Source organism: Labrus bergylta, chromosome 12, assembly GCF_963930695.1.
Source record: "Labrus bergylta chromosome 12, fLabBer1.1, whole genome shotgun sequence".
NCBI lineage: Eukaryota > Metazoa > Chordata > Actinopteri > Labriformes > Labridae > Labrus > Labrus bergylta.
In genome coordinates this window covers 9,435,536-9,457,622 of record NC_089206.1, presented here as the reverse complement: position 1 = coordinate 9,457,622, position 22,087 = coordinate 9,435,536, and the positions used below count along the sequence as shown (strand labels likewise).

The window sequence follows — 22,087 nt, the reverse complement described above, 5'->3', positions numbered from 1 at the left end:
CACTCAATTTGACACCATGCAGTCACACATCTTTTTGTGCCTCTCACTGTCTTCCATCTGCATTAATTTGACATTCTCTAATCTGCCGCTCCCATTTCCTGTCAGAGGCAGAACTGCTGCACAGCCTGCTGGCTTGGATGTCTGCAGAGAGAGCGAGCATGCACGGAGGAAGTGGGGCCTATTATGGGTCACCTTGGATGCATTTCCCATTAAAAGGTGACAGGCATGCTGCTCTGAAACAAGGACTGCTGCTGGTCTGAAGATCCGGGCCTGCTGTCTCTTGTAAATGACTTTTAGACTTCACAATAATTAAGCCCTGATAATAGGGACTTTGCAGGGACAGGCAAGTGACATGAATTGTGAGCTTGTTGGGAGTTAGTTGAATGTAACGTAGCTATCAGATTATACTACGCAGCTGGGCTGAATACTCAATTCTGAATTTTCTCTACAGTACACTGATGCAATGAATAAGAGAGCACTGCTGGGGAAGTAGCTCTGGTAGACTTTGGGGATTAACTTTAATCATATTAACTTGCAAAAAGAAGTCTGATATATATTTGATGTTGCTCTGTTTACAGTAGGGGAAAAGGGAGAAGAAAAAAGCAAAAGCAGAGATTTCATGAAATACAAAACGCTGTTGGCAAGACAGATAATACGTCTTAATGAAGAAGACACATGAAGTAAAAACGTAATAAAACATGATATGGGATACGACAGTGAATGCTGAATGGAAATTCAATTGTTTACAGGTTTTAACAGTGACAACACAAGAAACCTCAACCAGGTGTGGCAGTGATTCTTGCTGTCCCGTTCTCCTTCTTTTTCTCAATCATTAATGGAAGAGTTTCATTTATTTAATAAATAATATTTATGATGTATAATCCCAGAGGGGAAATTCTAGTTTTTACACTCTGTTATTGAGAGACATGCTTCTCACAAAGAACGGCCCAAAATACGAATTACACACAAGCAAAAGTAGGACCTCAAGGGCACCTCTCCATCAACCAGACCAACTTACATGCTTTAATCTGCACCAGGACGTGAACCAGCGACCCTCTGGTTCCCAACCCAACCCAAGCAGTACCCAAACAGCTGAGTTGACCAAATGTAAGGATGCTACAGAGTTGGCCGCAGCAAATGTAAAGTCAAGGGACTACTTTTCTCAGCGAAAGAAATGAATCTCTTTTGAATCAGTGAAAACATTTCATAGCCAAATTTTGTGTCATTTCATTAACTTCTTTAACAAGTGGTTGTATAATAAGTGAAATAATGTTGAGGGTGAAACAAGCTGCTCTCCCTGTTCTCAGCTTTAATAATTGGCTCACGATACATTTCACTAGCAAAGAACACACCATGTGCATGATGCAATTTGACAATTATTTGTCAGTTGTATTGGAATGACGATGCTGAATCAGGTGATGTTGGACGGTCTGCTGGTGTTGGTTTGGGGAAGTCTCTTCTGGGTTTTGTTGCACAATGAACCCCCTTTAGGCATCTATGGAAAGGGGCAAAGAACGAAAGAGAGAAAAGAGTTGACAGGAAGCGGTGCGGAATGCTTGACCAAAAGTGGAAGAGTGGGTTGGGTTTAAATTTACAGCAACACTGGAAGAGACGCGGCTGAGAGGTGGTCCTGCTCCTGAAACTTTACTGTATACAATCACATAACGCAGCTTCTTAATTAAGAAATCAATAATTTGACAGAAACATTGATTGGTAAATGATTTCATTGATTTAATTGCAAATTTACCTTCCATAGCATGGCGTAACTCTGTCACCTTCTTAAAAGGTTACCACTCACATTAGACTGAACATTAACACCGATGACTTTGAAGTGAGACAAGTTGAACGAGACCACACGTATCATCGCAGCTCCTGATTGATGCTTTTTGTCCTGTCCCTGTCAGAGTCTGTTGACATTTTCTTATCCATTCACCTGTGTCTGAACTCCGCCATATCCCATACCATGTTACAGGTAGTGTTTACCTCATGTGTCATCTTCAATTTAGTAGATTCCTCTCTCGTAGCCTACAGCTTTGTGTATCCTTTAACTTCCACCTGCTGTTTTTTCATAGCAGTGGTCCTCTTTAGAGAAATAGACTGTGCTGTAATTGACCACCCTAGGTCATGTAACAACACACCATAATGACCCGCTCACTGTACATTACACCTTACGTATCGTCACATGGCAATTGAATGTGTGTGTAAGTCAGTAAAGCGTCCACATAGTGCTACTGGCTGCCAATCACTGGAATCCTAAGCCTCAGGAGAGAGACAGGTTACTCACTAAATTGAGTCCCCCAGGCTTTCAGTTTGGTTTGTATATGGAGTGAAAGAGTGACTTCTCTGACTGTTATCGTCTCAGTCATATGCTGCATTCATTAAGCACACATATTTCATTCAGATTAGTTTTCAACAGAATAATAGATTGCTTCAGAATCCCTCTATAAAGTATTTTTTATGTACATATTGTGTCAAACGCCAGAAACAGATGGCAGAGAAGTGTTTCCATTCAGATGGTATACTTTCTATCAGCGTCTCCAGAGACATGCACACAGTCTGGGCTCATTACAGTAGACAGCGAGTCATTGCATACTTATTGCACAGTGACATTTCTATTGAGATAGACTGACCATTCTCCTCGGCGCTATGGCTTTTTCATCATGTTGGAGGAAGCGTTTACTGGTCCCACCTGAACTCTGCTCACATTCATTAGTGCAGACAGAACCGCAGACCCCGCTGAAACACAGAATCAGTACAATACTCGCTCATGTCACGCACGATTTGACAGAATCCGCCTTCATCCAGGCTCGCTGTCCATAACTCAAACTGATTTTTTATGTTACCTTCAGAGTGACTCATTGTGCCGTCGCTCTCCAATCCAGCTACAGAGACACTCATGTTCATGCCAGGTGTTGTCGTTTGTGTAGATAATAGCAGTACAGTCAAGTGCTTTGACAGATTTTTTTCATGTGATAAACAGGAACAAAGCAGTTCTCCCGCTGTGAGACGTCATGTAGAGTGCAGGAGGGTTTGTTAGGTCTCACGAAGCTGTTTTCTTTTCTCTGTTCAACTTATTTCACAGCGACGGTCAACATACTGTTACATCTTTATTTGCAGACATGAAAGTGTCTGCAAATAAAGTGTCTTTATGACTGGCAAAAATAGAATACAATACAATGAAATAGAAAATAAGTCCAAGGCAGACTGAAAAATCTGTCAAAATGAGTCCAGAGCTGATCTTAAGTGAAGTTCTTTTCTATGATTCTTCAAGTGGTAACTAAGTTTGAGCTTAAAAATTTGACCATTATTAAACCATTTATTCTGATTCTCAACGGTAAAAAACATTATTGAAAACATAAGAGAAGTGGAAAAACAGAACAGAAGTAATCGCCATTTAGATTTGTCTTACTCCCCCTTCTCTTGTTTTTGCAAAAGTGTAAAACAATATTGCTGACATTGCTGGAGACGTTGTTTGGAGCCAGAGTCTATGCATCAGCAGGGGGGGACATAGTGTTTTGGTGAGCCGAAGGGGCGGGACATCAATACCGACAAAATGGAAAGGATGTTTGTGTCGGTCTGGAGCAGACATTCAAGGTTACAATATGTTGAGTTAAATAAACATAGTTTCACCTCACTCCTCTTTTCTTGTATACCCGTGCAGAGCTCTGCATGAGCCTCATTTGTTGGAAGGGCTGTCAATCATAATACCTACAGTATTTTGATAGCATCAGATAAAAGATACATCCTGCGGAAGTGTTGGGCTGCATTTTCATAGGTTGTTTGAGGTCTCGCTACATCATACACCCTCCCCTGAGTGATCAAGTCCCGACTTGTGTCCAAGCAGCATCACCCCTTTCATCCACAGCAACCTGGAGCCTTTCTTTGTTGCTTCTGTTGCAGACCATGGCTGGTCTCCTCTTATCCCCAGCCGGGTGTTGAGCCTTATGAGAGAGTGGCCTGCAAAGCCTCTGCAGCCTACTTAAACCTGATAGCAGTGTGCTTTCCACGCCTGCTTCCAGCTATATCTTCGAGAAGTCCCTGGTATTTGGCCAGCTTCTTTTTCGAAAAGCCTCCTCAATACTATCTTTCCAGGGAACAGTCAGTTCTATCAGGGCCTCAGACAAAATGACAATATTTGGTCCCAATGGTGTTGCTGTGAATTGTTCCTGAAACTTGAGTTTCTCGCCAAGCTCCACCGCACTGGACTGGCAAGTCCAGTGCGGTGCAGAGTAAGCCAGCTGCAGAAAAGCTGGCCTATTCTGTAAATGTGTTTTTAGTCAGCTCTCCTGCTTTGATAAAAAATTATCTGCTAAATGGGGAGGCAGTGGGGCCCATTGTTTTGTTTTTTTGTGGCAGAGGAAACACTCAGCAACTATACCTCCAGCAGATGTTCATGGCGCCAATGTTTGCAACCATCCCCCAGGGCCTTCAGGCCGCTGCTCAAGATGTGCTCATCCGTCCCTCTCCCAGAGCAGAGCAGGGGAGGACGATGTATTAGACTTTCCCCATAGCTGGAGGTTTGCTGGGCTAGGTAAGATGTCATAAACAGCTTGGATTAGGTATTTTATTAGCTGGGGCTCAGCTTGCCAGATGTCAGTCCAATTGAGCTTGTGTTCCATCCATTCTTGATCTTGTCTCACCCACTGCTGCACTGACTTCTTCCTGGACAAGCAACCTTTTCTCCTTGCCCTGGACCTTATTGTACCAGAGCAACAGAAATGTGTACAGGCCTGATATTCACACTGCCCCCACCATTGCCTTGCACCAAACAACAACTCTAATCGGCATGAAAAGATCTGACTTTATTGCCAAAGACAAGATTTGAGATACATTTATTTGATGTGTATTTGGATTTAAAAGTTTGACCCATATCCCATCTGTTAATATGGGGGAGGCGGAGCTAACTTCTTAAACCGCAGCCAGTCAACATTGGGCAATCAAGATGTTTTGGCTTCACTTTGGGGGAGCTATCTCATCAGCCATATTTTAATGTCTCTGGTGTATTGTCTATGTATTTGTCCATGGTTTACTTACATGAGGAATCTGCCTTTTTGTTTTCTGTACATGACAGTAAACATACAAATAGAATATAAAAAAAGACAACAGTGTAAACAGCAATATGCCTACTATTAGGAAACTAAATTTAAACTAAATCTATATGTAGATAGAATGGTTTTGTCAGTGCAGGAATTTGACACATTCACATTGTGCAAAAAGAAATCCCCCAAGTTAAACCCGAAGGCAATCAATCCATGAATGTGAAATATGAGAACTTTTTCTAACATTGAAAAAGTGCCAAAGTTGTCAGACAGCTCCAAAGTTAGTAAGACAGGCAATCTTGACAGCTCGCAATAGCTTCAGTTGATGAGAAAATCACGAGACAGACCGACTATTCAGTCTCTAATGACTGGCTCTGAGGTGTGTTATTCATCCTTGACCTTGAAAACAACAGTTGAGTAAATACTCCCACCACAAGGTTTAATTGTACGCCATTCCTCCTTTTTCCTTAGGCTGACTGCTGACTTCTTCTCCTGACTCTGCATTAACAATTCAAATGAGTGTTTTATAAACAGTTAAATATAGCAGTGATGGAGTTATAAAAACCAGCCATGAACACTGGGTCCGCTCAGCTGCTTTGGATCACTTCACATTATTCTCATCAGCAGACGGAGTTAGTCCGTTCATTTGAAATGCAAAGAAAGACAATGTCACATGTTAAAGTCCTGCATTGTAAATCACAGACATTAGGATTTTTACTAAATACATAAAACAAACTGCAAAAAATAAAACCATAAAGGCTGAATCTCAACTACTAGACTAAAATGACTTGACACAATCTGCAGGGAACAAATGAACTCATGATTTAAAATATATATTGTATTTCTATTTTTCATTTTTTCATCATTATTTAACAAATTAAAAGTGCATTCCTCTGTATTGTAGGGGTGTTGAAGTATATTCATTAGGAAACTAAAACAATGATCTGCTTAATCAAGTGAAATTATAAGAAATAAAAGTGCATGTGATGTTTTATTATGATGGGTATTAGATTGTAGTTTGTTATAACTGGTGCTTAAACCTGTAAAAAGGATTTTCATGTTGGGTCGGGTCCAGTGGGAGCGTAAATGAATATCTTATACTCCTAAATGATTTATTCTATGAACATAAATCCTACTTTATAATGCTGATTTTTCTATTTCGTTGTTTTTCTTTGAATATTAAGTCTTTAGTTATGTTAAGCTTATAACCCAGTAACTATAACTAGTAAAGAAGTAGCATTAAATGATAATACACAAGTATCTACCACTTACCTGTATCTAAAGCAGCATGCTGATGATATCATCAGAGTTATAACAATTTGGGCTTCAAAATGTTGAACAGATAGCGTTACCAGCTGGAGGTGTGAAGTTTGAAAGTCAGGAGATTATTTACCACAGAGCATCTAATTAGAGATGCTGTTGAATAGCAATGTAGGAAATGAAAGATTCTACATTGTGGAGTTTTGCCCATATTAGAAACTACAGTGGACAATGTCTAAACTTTTGGGGCACAAATTTGGAACTTAGAAAAAAAAAAACCTGTTGTAAGTCAACTTACATAAGTACATTCTTATCAGAGTGGTTCATGGCCTGATTAAGTGCACATACATAACTTTCCAGAAATGTTACAGAAAAGAAAACTAACTTTTTGTCGTAATTCATTCTTTAATGAACATGTCATCCATGAATTCCATTTATAATCATTTATAAAAAAAATTGGGATGTTATCTATTGAGCCTGTAAAAATTGCACTTGACAGTGAACAGGTTTTTCAATCTACGAGTAAGCCGAGGATGATAACAAGCTCTGATGTAAACGAGAAACGGAAACTTGGAGTGTTGATTGCAGAAACGAAAACCGCAAGAGTTCATTGTTCTCATTAGGAATCTCGTTTTCATTTCAGAGGGCAGAACCGATCAACAACAGCAATACTAGCACAGGAAATAAATCAACTTCACGCACAATATCTTTTTTTTTTTATTCAAAAACACCAGGAACAAATCACCCCAGAAAACATGACAGAATCTCCCAGTTGTGCAGCACAAAGTTCTGAGTTCCCCTGTTCTGAGCTTCTCTCAGCCCTAAAAATAAGCTGTGCCCTGGTCACCTCGTTTCCTGACAGCCTCCGCTCCTAAGCTCACAGTAATGAAGAGACGGGAGCACGGAGCATGGAAACAAAAACAGGGCAGTTCCAGTTGAGACCCTCTGCTTCTGTGTGACTTTTGCCCTTCTGAATGACAATTTCTGTGTGACCCTTGTTCCCTGTCAATCAATATGTTGCTGGAGAAAGAGCACACACGCTGAAAACGCACACACACACACACACACTCTCTCTCTATACACTGCAGCCATTTGTCTTGTGGCCGACTAGCTTTGTTCGTAGTCCCTGATAATGGGGGCGGGGATGGAAATACAGAAAACAATTATACCCTTGTATGGCTCCAGCCTTCACCTGATGAGAGCCTTCATCTCCAACCATGTTGTTCTCCGTCTCCCTCTGAAATATTTATAAGGCAAAGACGGGGTCTCGGAGCGTGCAGCGTGTTGTTCTGGCAGACTGAAACCACGGGTGAACCTGAAGAGTGGTCGTCAGTGTTGCGTAGCTTTTGTTTAAAGGTACCCAGCACACCTGCCAGCTGGAAATACCACACTGATTTGCATTTTTATTTGATTTTAATGTATTCTTCTGAGGTGATGATTTCCAAATATAGAGCATCCCGATTATTTTCCTCTGTTTGCTAGCAACGAGCGATGCAAGTTAATTCTGTTGAGTGGTGTGTTTTTAATAGATCAAAGAGGAAATCTGGGGCTGTCTTATGCAATTAAGGAGACGCATTAGGAAGAACAAACCCCTGTGGGCTGTTGTTTTCAAATGATGCCCCATTGCTTCCACTGGTACATCACGATTAACGTTGTGCAGACATGCCCTTTTGTTGAGTGCATCAGACAGCACAGAAACATTCTCCCAGACCGGCTACAAATTCTGGATATTTTTCAGTAAAACCAAAGGCTGTTGATGTTTTCTGAAATGCAGAGCCTGGAGTCAAGATAAGCCGAGAAACTCCACAGACTTGGCAGGAAGCGGGGAGAGCACAAGCTTTCTTAAGTCTTGCCTCACGCCGGATTAAAAATTGGCTATTAATTTTGTTTCTGAAAACTCACATATCCAATCAACACCCCCCCCCCCCCCCCCGACTATCACGTTCTGTACATTAGAACTTGTTTCTTTAGCTCAGCGGGAAGCAGATTCTACACCAAAACCACCAGGGAGAAACACTGAAGCCTGAATGAAGTGCCTCCGCTTGATCAAAATTTAATTCTAACGTCTCTGGAGGTTTTGATGCACCTACAAGAAGATATTTCTTTCAAAAATGCGATGTGGCAGAAACTAGAGAACGGAGTGTGAGACGAGCCCTCTGATATACTTCTAACCAGCGGGTCAAGTAGGGCTGTGCTGGTAATCCCCACAGGAGCTCACATGATGGCTCAATTATATCCAGAAACTGACACACAACTCTCTCTCTCTCTCTCTCTTTCTCTCTCGCTCTCTCTCTCTGTCACTTTAGAATTTCTGCTGCTTCATGGCTGTATGGCCGCTCTGAGAGATTCTTTGAAACAGAATGATGAAAAACCAAATTGCAAATCTTGAAAGTTATCCCAATAGAAGTGTTGAGATACAGGATGTAAAGCTCAACTACAACAACAACAACAAATACAACGCATTAACAAAACTTAGCGCTGTCTAAATTTAAAGTCGTATCTAGAAATCTAGAAAATAATTAGCAGATTAAGCTAGAATTGTAACTTCTCTTGTGGATTAGCTGGTGCTCAAGCTGTTTATACCTTCTTGATAACAAAGTGTCACATTGCTGTAGGCACCATCACTTTCTACTTATGTGTGACATTACAGGTCACACCTGTTGTGTTCACACCCATTCACACACTGATGGCAGAGGCTGATATGTAAAGTAACTAACATTCATACACATTCATACACATTCATACAAAGCAGCAGGGTTAAGTGTCTTATCCAATGACACATTGGTCATGTGGTTGCAGGATCGAACCCCGACATTACAGACTTTACCAACAGAGCCACAGTCGCTCAACTGAATTAACTGAATACATTAGACAGAATATTGCACTTTATGATAGGGATTATAAAATATAAAATATTTAAATAAATAAATCAAAAAGAATATCAATATAAATCAAATCTTATTTTTTTAAAGTCCTTTGTTTGGTCACCTGCCAATAAAACCTTCACTTAACCTTATTTGTCATTAACAGACAGTATGTATAATCACTAAAAGAGTAATTATCACTCTTTAATGCAGTGGTACAAATCAATAGACCGATCAATACACCATGTTTGTCAGCTTTGCGGGGCTTTAAAGCGGCTTCACCTAAATGAGTTAATTTTTAGAATAATGATAGAACTTAGAAAAGTAAAAAATACTAAATTTAAGAAGTAATAAAAGATACATATTTGGAATTTTGGTAACAGAAATTATGAATTGTTTCACAAAAAAAGAAAGATTTATCCACTTATGACTTATTTACCCATCGCTTCAGTTCACATTTAATATACATCACTGAAGCGTTGTATGTTAAAAGCATAAATAGTTCATACAGCCTCTAGTTTGCCTTCATAGAAGATGTTATAAAGGAGGCACAATAACTACGAAGAAATACACGTGTTTTTATGTGTGCTTGCAACAGTTTTAGAGTGTGTTTTATTCTGCTTACAAATGCTGATGAGCTAATCTTGAAACAGAGACTATTAAGTGTCACAGTTTGCCTTCCTTATTGATTGAGTTATGCCTTCACGCCCTACAGGCATTTGAAGTTGTTTGCTGCTTCTTACTGATGCAGGTTTTCTGTGGAGATAGTGTCCACTCTGCTTTTTCCTTCTTTTCTGCATCAGGGTGGCCTCAAAAAACAAAAAATATTGAAATGTAGACTTGTGATACATGCAAATGAAGACATGACACATTCGACAAACCTACAGCTCATTGTCAAACATGACTTCAAATCACTTTGCCAGCAAAATGCTCGATACCCCCTTCTCTCTCTCTCTCTCTCTCTCTCTCTCTCTCTCTCTCTCTCTCTCTCTCTCTACAACCTCCTTGATCTTGTGTCGTGCTGACGGGTGTAATTGTCAGATGGCCCTTTGCTGCACAGCTCTCATATGTGGAGAGTCTGCGCGCAGTGGGTGGGAGAGGCCAGCGGTTGAGGTGGGTCAAGGTTGTCGGTCTGGTCCTCTCATCCTTTGGGCCATAGCAGCTAGTTTGGTGATAATTGCGCGGTGGAGTTACTGTTCATATTCATGATAGCCCTGAAGCAGGCCTCTCTCCTCCTGCAACTAGATGTCTTTTTTTCTGGCCGCACTCACACATTTCTTCATCTTTATCATTTGAAATTCAACGAGCTGCAGGCCTGCGTTCACTCAGAGCGTGTAAAGGACTATTGTTCTTGTTTATGGGTTACATTTAGCAAATATCTCCTTGTGATCTGCTAGCTGTTGTTGTGTGAGCACTTCCATTAAACAGTCAGATATCAGTATTGTACAATGTATAAAACATGGACGTAGTCCCTGTGATGTCACTCAAAGGTGAAGTAGCCTGATGAAGCCCTACAAAGGCCATTCATTGGCTTCTGCAGCCAGTAGAGCCACAACTAGATTAAAATCTACAGTATCTTGCACTCCCACCTCTGCTTCTTTCTCTTCAGTTCTCAAGGTCACTATTCAAACTGATTCCCAATTCACAATACATTAACTATTTGTTACGAAGGGGGGCTTATTTGAGGATCTATTCCAGTCTGCTGTGCAGGCTGCTAATTACTATTTAACATTTTTAAAACATTTTGAATACTTTCAAGATAAAGCAGTTTTAGTCTAACGTTTTTATCAGCAGATTGCAATAATGTAAAATAAAAAGTAAAAGTAAAAAATACATTTATTTCTAGTGATGTAGACACAAACATGCGATTCAATAAGAACTTATTTATAATTCCCTCTGGGGGAGTTTGATTGGAACAGCTTGTTCACAAAACAGTGACATACAATCAGCAACAACAAAAAAAAGTTGCAGAAGGTCTAATTATGGAGTAGGATCTAAAAATATCACAGACAAATCGGCTGATAAATAATGCAGAAATATTTGTATAGTACAGTACTTGAGTCAATAAACTTGATAACTGTGTTCAGCCTCTCTTTCTCTCCTCACTTTCTCCACACACTGAAATGTTTGGATGTTTAGAGGAAGCAGAATGGGGCTTTTTGAACATAACTTCTGTGTCTTTATTGTCTATTTCTTCTTTTCAGAGGGGGGCACATGTGAAGTGATCGCTGCTCACAGATGCTGTAATAAGAATCGCATTGAGGAACGGTCGCAGACGGTCAAGTGTTCTTGTCTGCCAGGGAAGGTGGCTGGAACAACGAGAAACCGACCTTCATGTGTCGACGGTGAGTGTTTCAGCAGAAGATGAATAAATTCAATACCAGGTCTAACTACAACACTTTCAAATGCTGCATGATGAAAAAAAATTGATTCTGCTTTCATTGAAGGGAAGGAATGTTTTCCATTTTTATATTGATTTCAGCGAGACATGGCCTCTATCACACAATAACAGAAATTCTTCCAGACAAAACAACATTTTTTTTAAGAGATACAGAGATTTGTTCCAATAAAAGCTCAAGACACACATGTAATACCTTGTCCCAGATAAGATTAACATTACCTGGGATAATGTCATGACCAAATTTGGTTGCTGTCAGTGAGCAGAATATATCTGCAGGGGTGGCTTTACTGAAACAGTAGACAAAAAAAAAAGGAATAACAAAGTAAAGGGATGCAGAAGGAAACTGGCTGTTGATTACATGGGATGCTTTTAGGTATTTTATGGTATTTTTTATACGGGCTTTGACAAATGTCTGCTACACCGGCTCAATCCCTTGTAAGAAATGGATTTGGCGCTGGGTTCTGACACAACTAAAGCACATATTGGCTTTAGCTAAACCTCTCACCTGCAGCTTTTATCTTAAATCCTTTTGCAAATATTACTGCAATCTCCGAGCAGACTGGGGGAATTTGAGGTTTTTTCGATGTCAGCCCTGACAGATTCTTTTCCTCAGTCACACATTACAAACCATTTACTGTCTACTTACCCTGTATTTAAGGCAATTTTCTCTCCTGACGGCAGAAATGTGGCGCGCATTAAAGTCAAGTCACAGTCACACCTACCCATCCACTCACTCAATGAAAAGCCTCAGTTCAACCCTCCGTATTCCTGTGTGACTACATGTTACAAAGAAACCACATTAGACCAGGCAACAGTTTTGTATGAACTGTAGATGTGACACATAGAAGTTCATGTCACCTTTAATAAGACACATTTCATAATCAGGATTAGACCCTCACCTTGTTCAAAATATTCACACTCGGCCATTTTTCCTTTGATGTCACACTCCAACTGGGAAGCACATTTTCTGTTATATTAATATTTGTCTGAACTGTAGGTTTATAAATGTAGGGCAGCAAATCATCTTAAATAAATTGCATTGCTTTCCTGCTGCTATTGACTCAATTAAAGACAATTGATAGTAAAATATTGAGGGTACTGATAAACAGCAGCTAAAGTTAACATAGTCACATCCTAGCTTAAACTTTATACAATATTCATTCCCTGTTGTAATATGTAACACTAACAAACAGTAATGTATGCTAACACCCTCTAGCTAGTTCCTGGTATAAGAGAGTAAGTGGCTGAAAGTAACATTAGCTAGGACATGTCTGAATGCTAACCTAGCTGTTGTCTGAACAAATAGATATTCAAATATGGCCAGATTTCCCTTTAGTATTTTCATTGTCACATAAAAATCATTAAAAAAACAACTTCAGTAATTAATACTAAGGGCACTCTCATACAGCCAACATGAAGCATCTTGGTGTGCAAGTGCAGGTGTCGCTCCTATTTTCCACCAATATGGATGTAATTTTTACACCCAGCGCTCATGTTGTTCATTGAGCTAGTTATTGCCCAGGGGTGTGCTTGTTTAAAAAGTTTGCTAGGGACGCAAAGTTGGTGCATTCCCATCTTGAGGACACAGTAAACGACTGCGCCTTAAAACACCTAAAACCTGGTCTAAATCTGGAGGTGCAGTATGGGCTGCTATTTAGAGGATGCATTATCAAGATTAGTACGTTGGAAAGTTCACTATGCACTCCTTCAGAGCTTGTTCCACACACAAGATGCACAACAATACTACTACTCCACATTTTAATGTCAGTGCATAGGCTGATACATTCAGACTGAGTTTTCAATAGGATATAGAAAGAAACCTTTTGTTTCTGTTTCTGATTGTTTCCAAGCTCTCCATGTGGGCTCACTTCAATTTGTGTTCTGTCCAATACATGTAGAAACACACACACACATACACACACACACACACACACACACACACACACACACACACACACTCACAAGCTCTCATGCAACAGAGAGTTGGATGTATAATAGTTCTTGTGCAAAGCTATGAGTGCCGCGGACCATATAGCCCATAGGTATTAATACAGACTGTCCAGTGTTCTGTACACACACATGTTAGACGATGTAGCAAAGGATTCCAGCAGAGAAAATAAGTAAATACATTTTTACAGATCCTGTCCGATCCTGTCAGCCTGTCTGTAGATTTGAATTATTAATAAGGATACACTTTCGTGCCTCATGTGGAAATGTTAAACAGCGTCTTTTTGAATGTTTCTCATGTTGTACTGTAGGAATGCTTCAGCAAAATATATATCTTCAGTCTGCCATCAACATGTTTCATACAGTGTCCTGTATGTGTTCTGTGTGCTCAGGGGAACAGTGAAGCAAGAGCACTTAAATGATCTGGCTAGAGTTCAGTCTATTTCAGAATAGAGAATAAAGTCTGCCATGTATAAACCAATATCTAGCATACCAATATATAATACCAAGCAGATAGCATGCACACACCTGACTCTTAAAGGGAATGAGAGCTGACATTTGGGTTAGTTTGATTAAGGTTACCCCAGAATACACTTATGTATAATCAAGTGACTTCTTCCAACCTCTTTGTGCTCTGTGTTGAGCTTTGTGCAAAGTGTGTGCGCTGTGAAACTAGCTAAATGTAATCAGACACGCCTGAAATCACTTTGCCCTATGTGCTTTAGACATCACACTTAACACTGTCAAAATAGGAGCCTTTTGCCTTTGCTGTGATGGTCCCAGGGGCTTTCTATGCTAACAGGTTATTTATCTTTTAGATATCATTATGAGCCTGAGCGTTTGTTTCATCTTTTATTGCCTCAGTTTTACTTGAGATTGAGACATTTATTTAATTTCCTTTCAGTTGACTGTAAATTTAATGTATGTGTGTATTGTGATTAGTGTCATTAATGGGTACGTTTGATTTGTCACAATGTAAACAACAGCGAACCCATGGAAGATTAGCTATTAGCTTATGCTGAAGCTAATGGGGATCCAAAGAAACGAACTATCAATTATCTGCTGCTGATCAATGGATAAATGGCTGTCTAATGTTTCATCAGATACCCAACATGTGTTCAACACAGCTGGAAAACAGTTTGACTTTATAACTGTATTTGAGCTTGCATCCCGAGGCTGCTTGTTAATGGTCAATGGTCACCATTGTCTAAACTGCCAGACTCAGGTTTCTGGATTTTCACTCTGTTCATGTGAGAGTTACCTGCATCACTATTTCTCTTCTCTTTTATTGCCTGTAGCATCCATAGTAATTGGGAAGTGGTGGTGTGAGATGGAGCCTTGCCTGGAGGGGGAGGAATGCAAGACGCTACCTGACAACTCAGGCTGGATGTGCTACGCCGGCAACAAGATCAAAACCACAAGGGTAAGATAACCTCTCTTGACCGTGGGAAACAAGTCATAACAGCGGAACAGTTGGAGAGAAATATACAGCACTGTGACATCAACAGAACAGCATAGTTATTTAGATTGACTTCTGCTGCACACCGACTTGTAACCAGCGCAGTCTAACCCTATCATTTTCTCCTTTTTCTCATCAGAACACTCAGCCATACACCACATCAACATATTAACACTTTGCAGAAAAGATGCAATGGACCTCTTCTGCTGCAAAGGTTAATCTGCAGGTCAGCCATGTCATTATTCTTGGACTTTTGTAGGCTAATTAATGTCTTTTAACTGATATAATTGGTAAGCTTTGCAAAGGGCAAAACACTCAGTTTGCGTTAATTTCTCTGATATTTACGTTGTCCTTTAAATGCTTTTCCTTCTTGTTTCAGCACTGTCACAGGACCAATTACCACAAAGACAATAAACCTATTGTTGCTCTAAGACATGTGAACACTTCTCAGATTAAAGTGTAAAAAGATGTAGAATACATAAAGCACATCCCTGCTCGAGGCTACTGAAAATACTGACGCTCAGAGATGCCTGCGGGGAACTTCATCATAACCTTATAATGAATAGATTTTCATCATTTCCTTCCAACTTTGAGATGGAAACGAGACTGTCTGCATTTGGATTATTATCTGGAGAGCATCTGACGTCTCCTCCTCAGACATCAGTGAGACAGATGTGCACTATGAAGCAGCAAACAGGAGACAAATACAGCAAAGGAAGCGGGATGAGCAAGTACAGTAGTTGACAGCCCTCAGGATTTGCTTTTTTTATCATTGTAAAATGAAAAATACTGTACATAAATTGTTTGTCTTTTCTTGTGTACATGAGCTTTATTTAAAGTGGTGGTGAAAAACGATCTTTCAAGTCCCCGAATGCGGTCTTGATCTTCCCCTTTCTTCATACCCACACAGCCAAAGTTCAAAGATGCAGTGCTTTGAGGATACAGTGTGAAGAAGACGTATTACAAACACAGCTTGTGTGTCCTGATACTGTACCTTTTACCATTTGTTTGTATGGTACTTGTTTGCCTTTGATCACCTCTTACATGGCTTTACCAGTCGAACTCGGCAACTTGTCAACTACCCTAAAACTGATCGATTCACCAAAATCCTGATACCAGTAGGTTTACTTTGGAAACTTGAAATGCCTTATTTGTGTCAAATCATACAAATGATGATATTGTATATGAAGCCATCTTGAAATGTGCTGATATTTCATTAAAGTCACTGTTCCTGTAACTGATGTGAGTGCTGCTTTTCTTGCAGGTTTCAACAACAAGTTCTACAACCCTTGCACCAATATAAGTTGTTTGTTTTTACCCTCTTTTACACCTACAGGAGTGTTTCCAATATTAGCACCATTACCTACAACAAACAACATGTCTTTATATACATTATGCCAAAAAAAATGGTTTCAACTATGAACGGGGGTAATGATTGAACGGGACTTCCATAAAAGAGGCACTAGAGGCACAGGTCCCCTTCCAATAAGTCATCATTTTTGTTAAGTCAAATGTCATCCAAACAGGCTGTATCATATTTTATATCGATATATTTTTGGGGGACCTAAGTTTGCCATCCAAAGGAGAAGGAGTTGAGACCACCCGTTCGATCTTGATGTGGTTTACCGTCTGTTACCGGTTTAATCATCCAATGCATTCTCATGCTTCTCTGATGGTACCTGATGGTTCCTAAGTTAGGATGTTGTTCTTGTGACTTTGGTCTGTAGGTACTAAGTCTTGATAAAGACACTGTGGGTGCTACAAAGGAGATTTGTTGAATTCTGAAATATTGGTCTGATAAGTCAAAAACTGACTTTCTATTTGATAATTCTTGACACCCTAATCTCAAGTCTAAAGAGGAGAAGGACCACCCAGTTTTTTATCAGTGCACATTTAAAAAAAAAAATAGCATACATGATGGGATGGTGCATTACTGCACCATGGCACAGGTTTCCTGCACGTTTGATAAGGCACCATGAAAGCTGAACCATTTCTAAATGCATCAGAGTGAAATAGGCAACATTTGTTTTAGGGAAAGCATTGCTTATTTCATCAAGACAATGCCTAACTACATGCATGTATAACAACAGCATGTCTCCATAGAAAAAGATTCAGGGGGATAAACTGGCCTGCCTGCAGTTCCAACTTGTCACCCATTGAAGGGGTTTGGGGCTTTATGTAGCATAAATTAAGACAAAGGAGACCCAGAACTGTTGAGCAGCTGAAATCCTGCAGCAGGAAAGAACGGTAAATTCAAATGTGATGAAAATTGGTCTTCCTAAAAGGTTTCAGAGTGCTATTTGCAAGAAGACATGGTGCAACAAGTTGGTAATCATTACCTTTTCCTATCTTTCTTTAAACATGTTGCTAGCATCAAATAGGCTTTAAAAAAAGGAATATAATTTTCCAAAAACAATGACATTTCTAAGTTTCAACATTTGACATGTTGTCTTGGTGCTATTTTCCTTTAAAAATGGGGTTTCAATGCTTTTAAAATCATCCCGTTCTGATTTTTATAATTACAGAGCTTGAAACCTTAACGCCAAATACCATTCTTATGTCTAAATTGTAAACATAAAGTTGGAGACAAAACTACCATAGCTAAAAATGTCTAAGCCTGACACTCGATTATTTACTGCAGTTACTCTTGCTCTTAGCACACACAGGTATATATTGTAGCTTGGAACGATTACACACTTAGATGAATGGGTAACAGGACCAGCTCCGATTTTTACAGCACTTTGATGCAGTATCACAGTGGGATACTGACCAGTGCCTTCACAGCCTCTGCCCAGCAGGATTTATTCTAGGAGAAACTCTGGGTGACTGCTGCTGCTTTCCTGGGTGCCATCCATCTTCTAGAGAAATGAAAGTTCTACCTGGAGCTTGGACTTCATTATTATTCCACTGTCCACCTAAATACCAGTTTCCCATTGATGAGAAATGAAAAGATGCATATGTTTTTATAGTCTTCATGTCACTTGAGAATTATAAAAAAAATAATTAAGTTTCATTATCTGACTTGTTTTCAGGTCTTCTGACCTGGCAATTTTTTAAACAGAAAATACAAATTTTTTCCTTCTTGCTTCGCACAATGTATTTATGCTCTGAACAACTTTGTCTAATACCCTTCTCTGATTGGACAGGTATCTACAATAGCGTTCACAAGTGAAATTTGAGCAACTTTTTGTTTCATCAAGATAATACATTGACTATTTTGGTGGCTTTCAACATTGGCAGCTCGCATGAGTATCTCAAAATCCCCATCCCATTTTTTTTAAACCTCTATTAACTTTGCAAGCCTTTAGGCGTGGAGTTCAAATGTTGATTTTTACCTGCAACACTAAAGCAGGTTCCATCTTCAAATATAATTTTTTGATCTTAGATTTGTCCGCTTGCTGCATGGTCAGATAAAAAGTTTGCTTGTGATGAAACCAATAATCCAATCTAATATCTCCACTAAACTCAACATGCGTTGAGTACTTGGCACAGACCATGGTAATGATTAATGCTGTCTCGGAAATATTGGATTTAACCTTTGGTTATGCCCCCGGCAAATAATTTATCTTTCTGAGCAGACAGTAGAAATCTTTTGGGTCATAACAATCTCTCTGAGGATACAACCTGAAGCAGCAGAAGAAAAAGCCAGTATGTTCACATGGACAACATGCCCAAACCTCTGTTGTACAAAAATGAAGCCAAAATACCCTCCTGATTAGTGCTGAACTATTGAGCAATTAGAGCCCTAGTCTGCTCAGCAGGGATCGGCTGGAAGAGGCGTGTGATTTGGAGACACTCAATGATATGGAAGTTCAATGACTCTTGTTATTGTTTGTTACATTTCCTCTCGCTGTTCATCCTCTTCTCTGCTTGTGTAGTGCACACAGCAGCAGGATACGTCAACACAGCTATCAGTTGTGAGCTTTTACAACTATTTATAGTATCAAATAAAAAAAATAAACTTATCCAAAAAATGAGGACCAGAACACAAATCAGTGTGATAAGAAATAGCTATCATGACAAACACTGTGTATTTGACGTGTATTTTGAGTTTTTATCTCCACCCAGGTCCCATCTGTTAACATGTAGGAGGTAGTTTATGACAAATACTGCAGTCAGTCAGTAGGGGTACCTGTACCTGTATTTTGGCTTCACTTCAGGCAAGGTGTTGGAGCTGAACAGGAAAACAATTTATTGGGCTTTTCCCATGAGATAGCATCATAGATGGTATAAGGAGACACTGCCCCAGGATTCAACTGTTCAGGCAATGTGAAAGTGTCTAAAACCTGCACTCTCACTAACGGCCATTAGGGAGATACTTTGTTGCAAAAAAAAGCCTATTTATGTGGAACCAGCTTCAAAAATCAACCTACTTGTCATTGGTTTTGTAATCTAAATAACCTTTCCTGTTTAGTTTAAACTCTCCATTGCTAGTGTTAGGGTCAACATAACAACTTGCTGTATATACCGGGATACAAATGAAGCAATTTCATCAACCCACCTATAAAATATTCCAACTTCAAGCTCAGAAGAAAAGAAGTTGAAAGTTCAGATATCAAACTCAGGGTTTTAAAATGGTTGTTGATTAAACCAATGAGCGATGTCAGGAGCTCATTCTACTTCTTCTACAGAGTTCAGTTATTTTAGGGTAAGTGACAGTATCAAAGAGTGAATTATTGAGTGCTAACATTACAAATAGGGCCATCAAACCCGAAACCCAATTAAAATGTCATATATTTGATACAACATAAAGTTGAACAGTCTTGTCTTGACTCTAATGGGCAGGGATGGTGGCTCTGAGTAAAAACCACATGCTAATTTTTATGCGCATACCAACTACATTCAACTGACTTGTCATACCAGCAGTTGTCACCTCAATTCATTAACACACACAGTGTTAATTTCAGCCAATTAAGAGCTGTAATGAGGAGAGACAACCATGTTTAGCTGTAATAAGCTGTGGACATTATACTTTCTGAAAATCCAGGTGTGGTTTTGTAAGCGATCACTTGTGAATTAATCTGCATCTGAATGGCTTGTATTCAGTGATGCCCTGCTGAGATTCTGCTTTGAACATGTTGTCTGTTTGGTCCATCTGTGCTGTGGATAGTACAGCACAAACACAGATGCTTAATTACAGCACACTGTCCACCATCCATTGTAGTGAAATTACAGTATTTTTCGCAGCAGCAGCGACTGTCATGCACGGCTATATGAATACATGAAAGTGCTCTTTAGAATTTGGTTTATTTGCTTCAGGCAATCGCACATTTAACTAGTAGCATTTGAAAGATGTTCCCTATCCAACATGGGATTTCTAAGTGGGCATAATATGTGCAAGATGGTAGCAAGCAGCATCCCATTTTCTGTCAGTCTTCAGACTGGCTCTTTGGGCTGCTGCTGTAGGCTCTGATGTCTCACGTCAGGCTCCAGAACAGTGAGAAATAAGACACAAGTGATGATGATGTGCCCTGACTTCTTTTTATGATGCACCAGGGACGTCCTGGGAATTGAGGCTCCCTTGGGTTTATTTTTAAGACACTTTTCATTCAAAACACTCAGACAGTCTAGTCAGGCTCCATTCTCTGCACTTGGAAGTCACTGCTGTGTTTCCATGAATATCAAGGTGTGCATTACAGCAAATGGATATGATGATAGGGTGTGTAAAATAAGTGTAAAATAACTCCCGTCAAGACAAAATCCCCACACACGCCAATAATTACCTGCTTGAGAGTAGATCAATGCTCAAGAAGCCTTTTTTTATTAAAAATGTTTAATATCTACTGCATGGCTTTTTGCCAAAGATCAGAACACTTCCAAGAAGCTGCACATATACGGTACAAAGAGATTCCTGAGGTAAAAGTTCCTATATTCTCACTGCAGTTGTTTTCTAGTATCAAGCAATTGGCAAAATTACAGAGTCTAATCACATCCTGTAACTGAGATCTGTCTGCACTGCCCCTGCAGGATTCTAGGATTTCAAAGTCAAGGTAACGTGGACTAAACTGGATTCTAATTAAAGTTGACATCAGGTGCCTCATGCTCCTTTCTCCCTCCTCCTCAGGCTTTCATCTAAATGATTCATGCAGAGAACCCCGAGCCTTTCATGCCGTTAGGTCCTCACAAAGGAATAACAACTCTTTCGCACAAAGCAAACGGACAGATTTACAATGACACCGGCACAGTTTCTGTTGCACCAGCTTATATCAAGTTATGTCAGAGCGATGCCAAGGCACTCAGTTGACATCTTGTATCTTAGTAGGAGCAATTTAACAGATATTCATGCTGACAACTGTAAGGGAGCAAATCAAATAAGAGGGCTAAAAATGGCTTTCTAATTACCCTGAATCCAATTACATGGCATCATGGTGATAAAATACAACAAAAATTTGTTTGAAACAAAAAGTTTCCAGGTGTGGTAATCTGAGTAAGGTGTGACCTGCTGAGAACCTGAAGTGATTGTTTGGAAATGAATGTGACAAGTTTGTGAGTGTGTGTGTGTGTGTGTGTGTGTGTGTGTGTGTGTGTGTGTGTGTGTGTGTGTGTGTGCAATATCTCAGATGAAACACTGGCACTGTTTGAGCAAGGCCGTGTCCTCTCAGAGCATCACATAAATGCCTCACTGAAACACAAAATAGAACCCTTCTCTGAAATTGCAGAACGATACAGGTAGACTAAACAATGTTGCATACAGAGATGAATACTCGGAGGCTTTTTACCCCCTTCTAAGTGGGAACAGGATTTATCTGTGTGTTAGTACGTCTGCCATGAATTAAAGATGGGCTCCTTCTTTTGCCTTTTGTTGGGCTGCTGTAAAAACGATGGGCATAGCACACAGGTATGCAGAAATCGGTTTGGTGTAATAGTTCAGCTTTGTGGAGAAGCTGAACAGACTTGCTGTGACATGGAGGCACCCCAGGCAGAGTAAATGGGCTGTGTGCTCTTGTTATTGGGATATTGGTATACTGGAATAGCAGGCTGAAAATCTTGTTCTGAAAAGCCTGAAAATGATGTGAAGTTGATGTACTTATCAACACTGACAACTTAAACTGGACTGCCAGTTAGGATTCTTAGCCTGAGAAATAAATTAATAAAAATGGCAGAGAAATAACTATCT

The 22,087-nt window shown here is 39.8% G+C and overlaps 1 protein-coding gene across 2 annotated transcripts in view; it reads left to right on the top strand.

Annotated features, from left to right (window-relative positions):
• The window catches only part of LOC109999991 (chemokine-like protein TAFA-1), a 30,907-nt gene extending 14,696 nt beyond the window's left edge, over positions 1–16,211 (top strand). For both annotated transcript variants that reach the window (XM_065961468.1, XM_020655190.3), the window contains exons 3-6: positions 11,368–11,508; positions 14,810–14,934; positions 15,110–15,196; positions 15,350–16,211. In XM_065961468.1, the coding sequence (XP_065817540.1) occupies positions 11,368–11,508; positions 14,810–14,934; positions 15,110–15,142 (299 nt within the window). In that variant the 3' untranslated portion in view covers positions 15,143–15,196; positions 15,350–16,211. The remainder of the gene's footprint in view (positions 1–11,367; positions 11,509–14,809; positions 14,935–15,109; positions 15,197–15,349) is intronic.
• Positions 16,212–22,087: the final 5,876 nt, after the last annotated feature.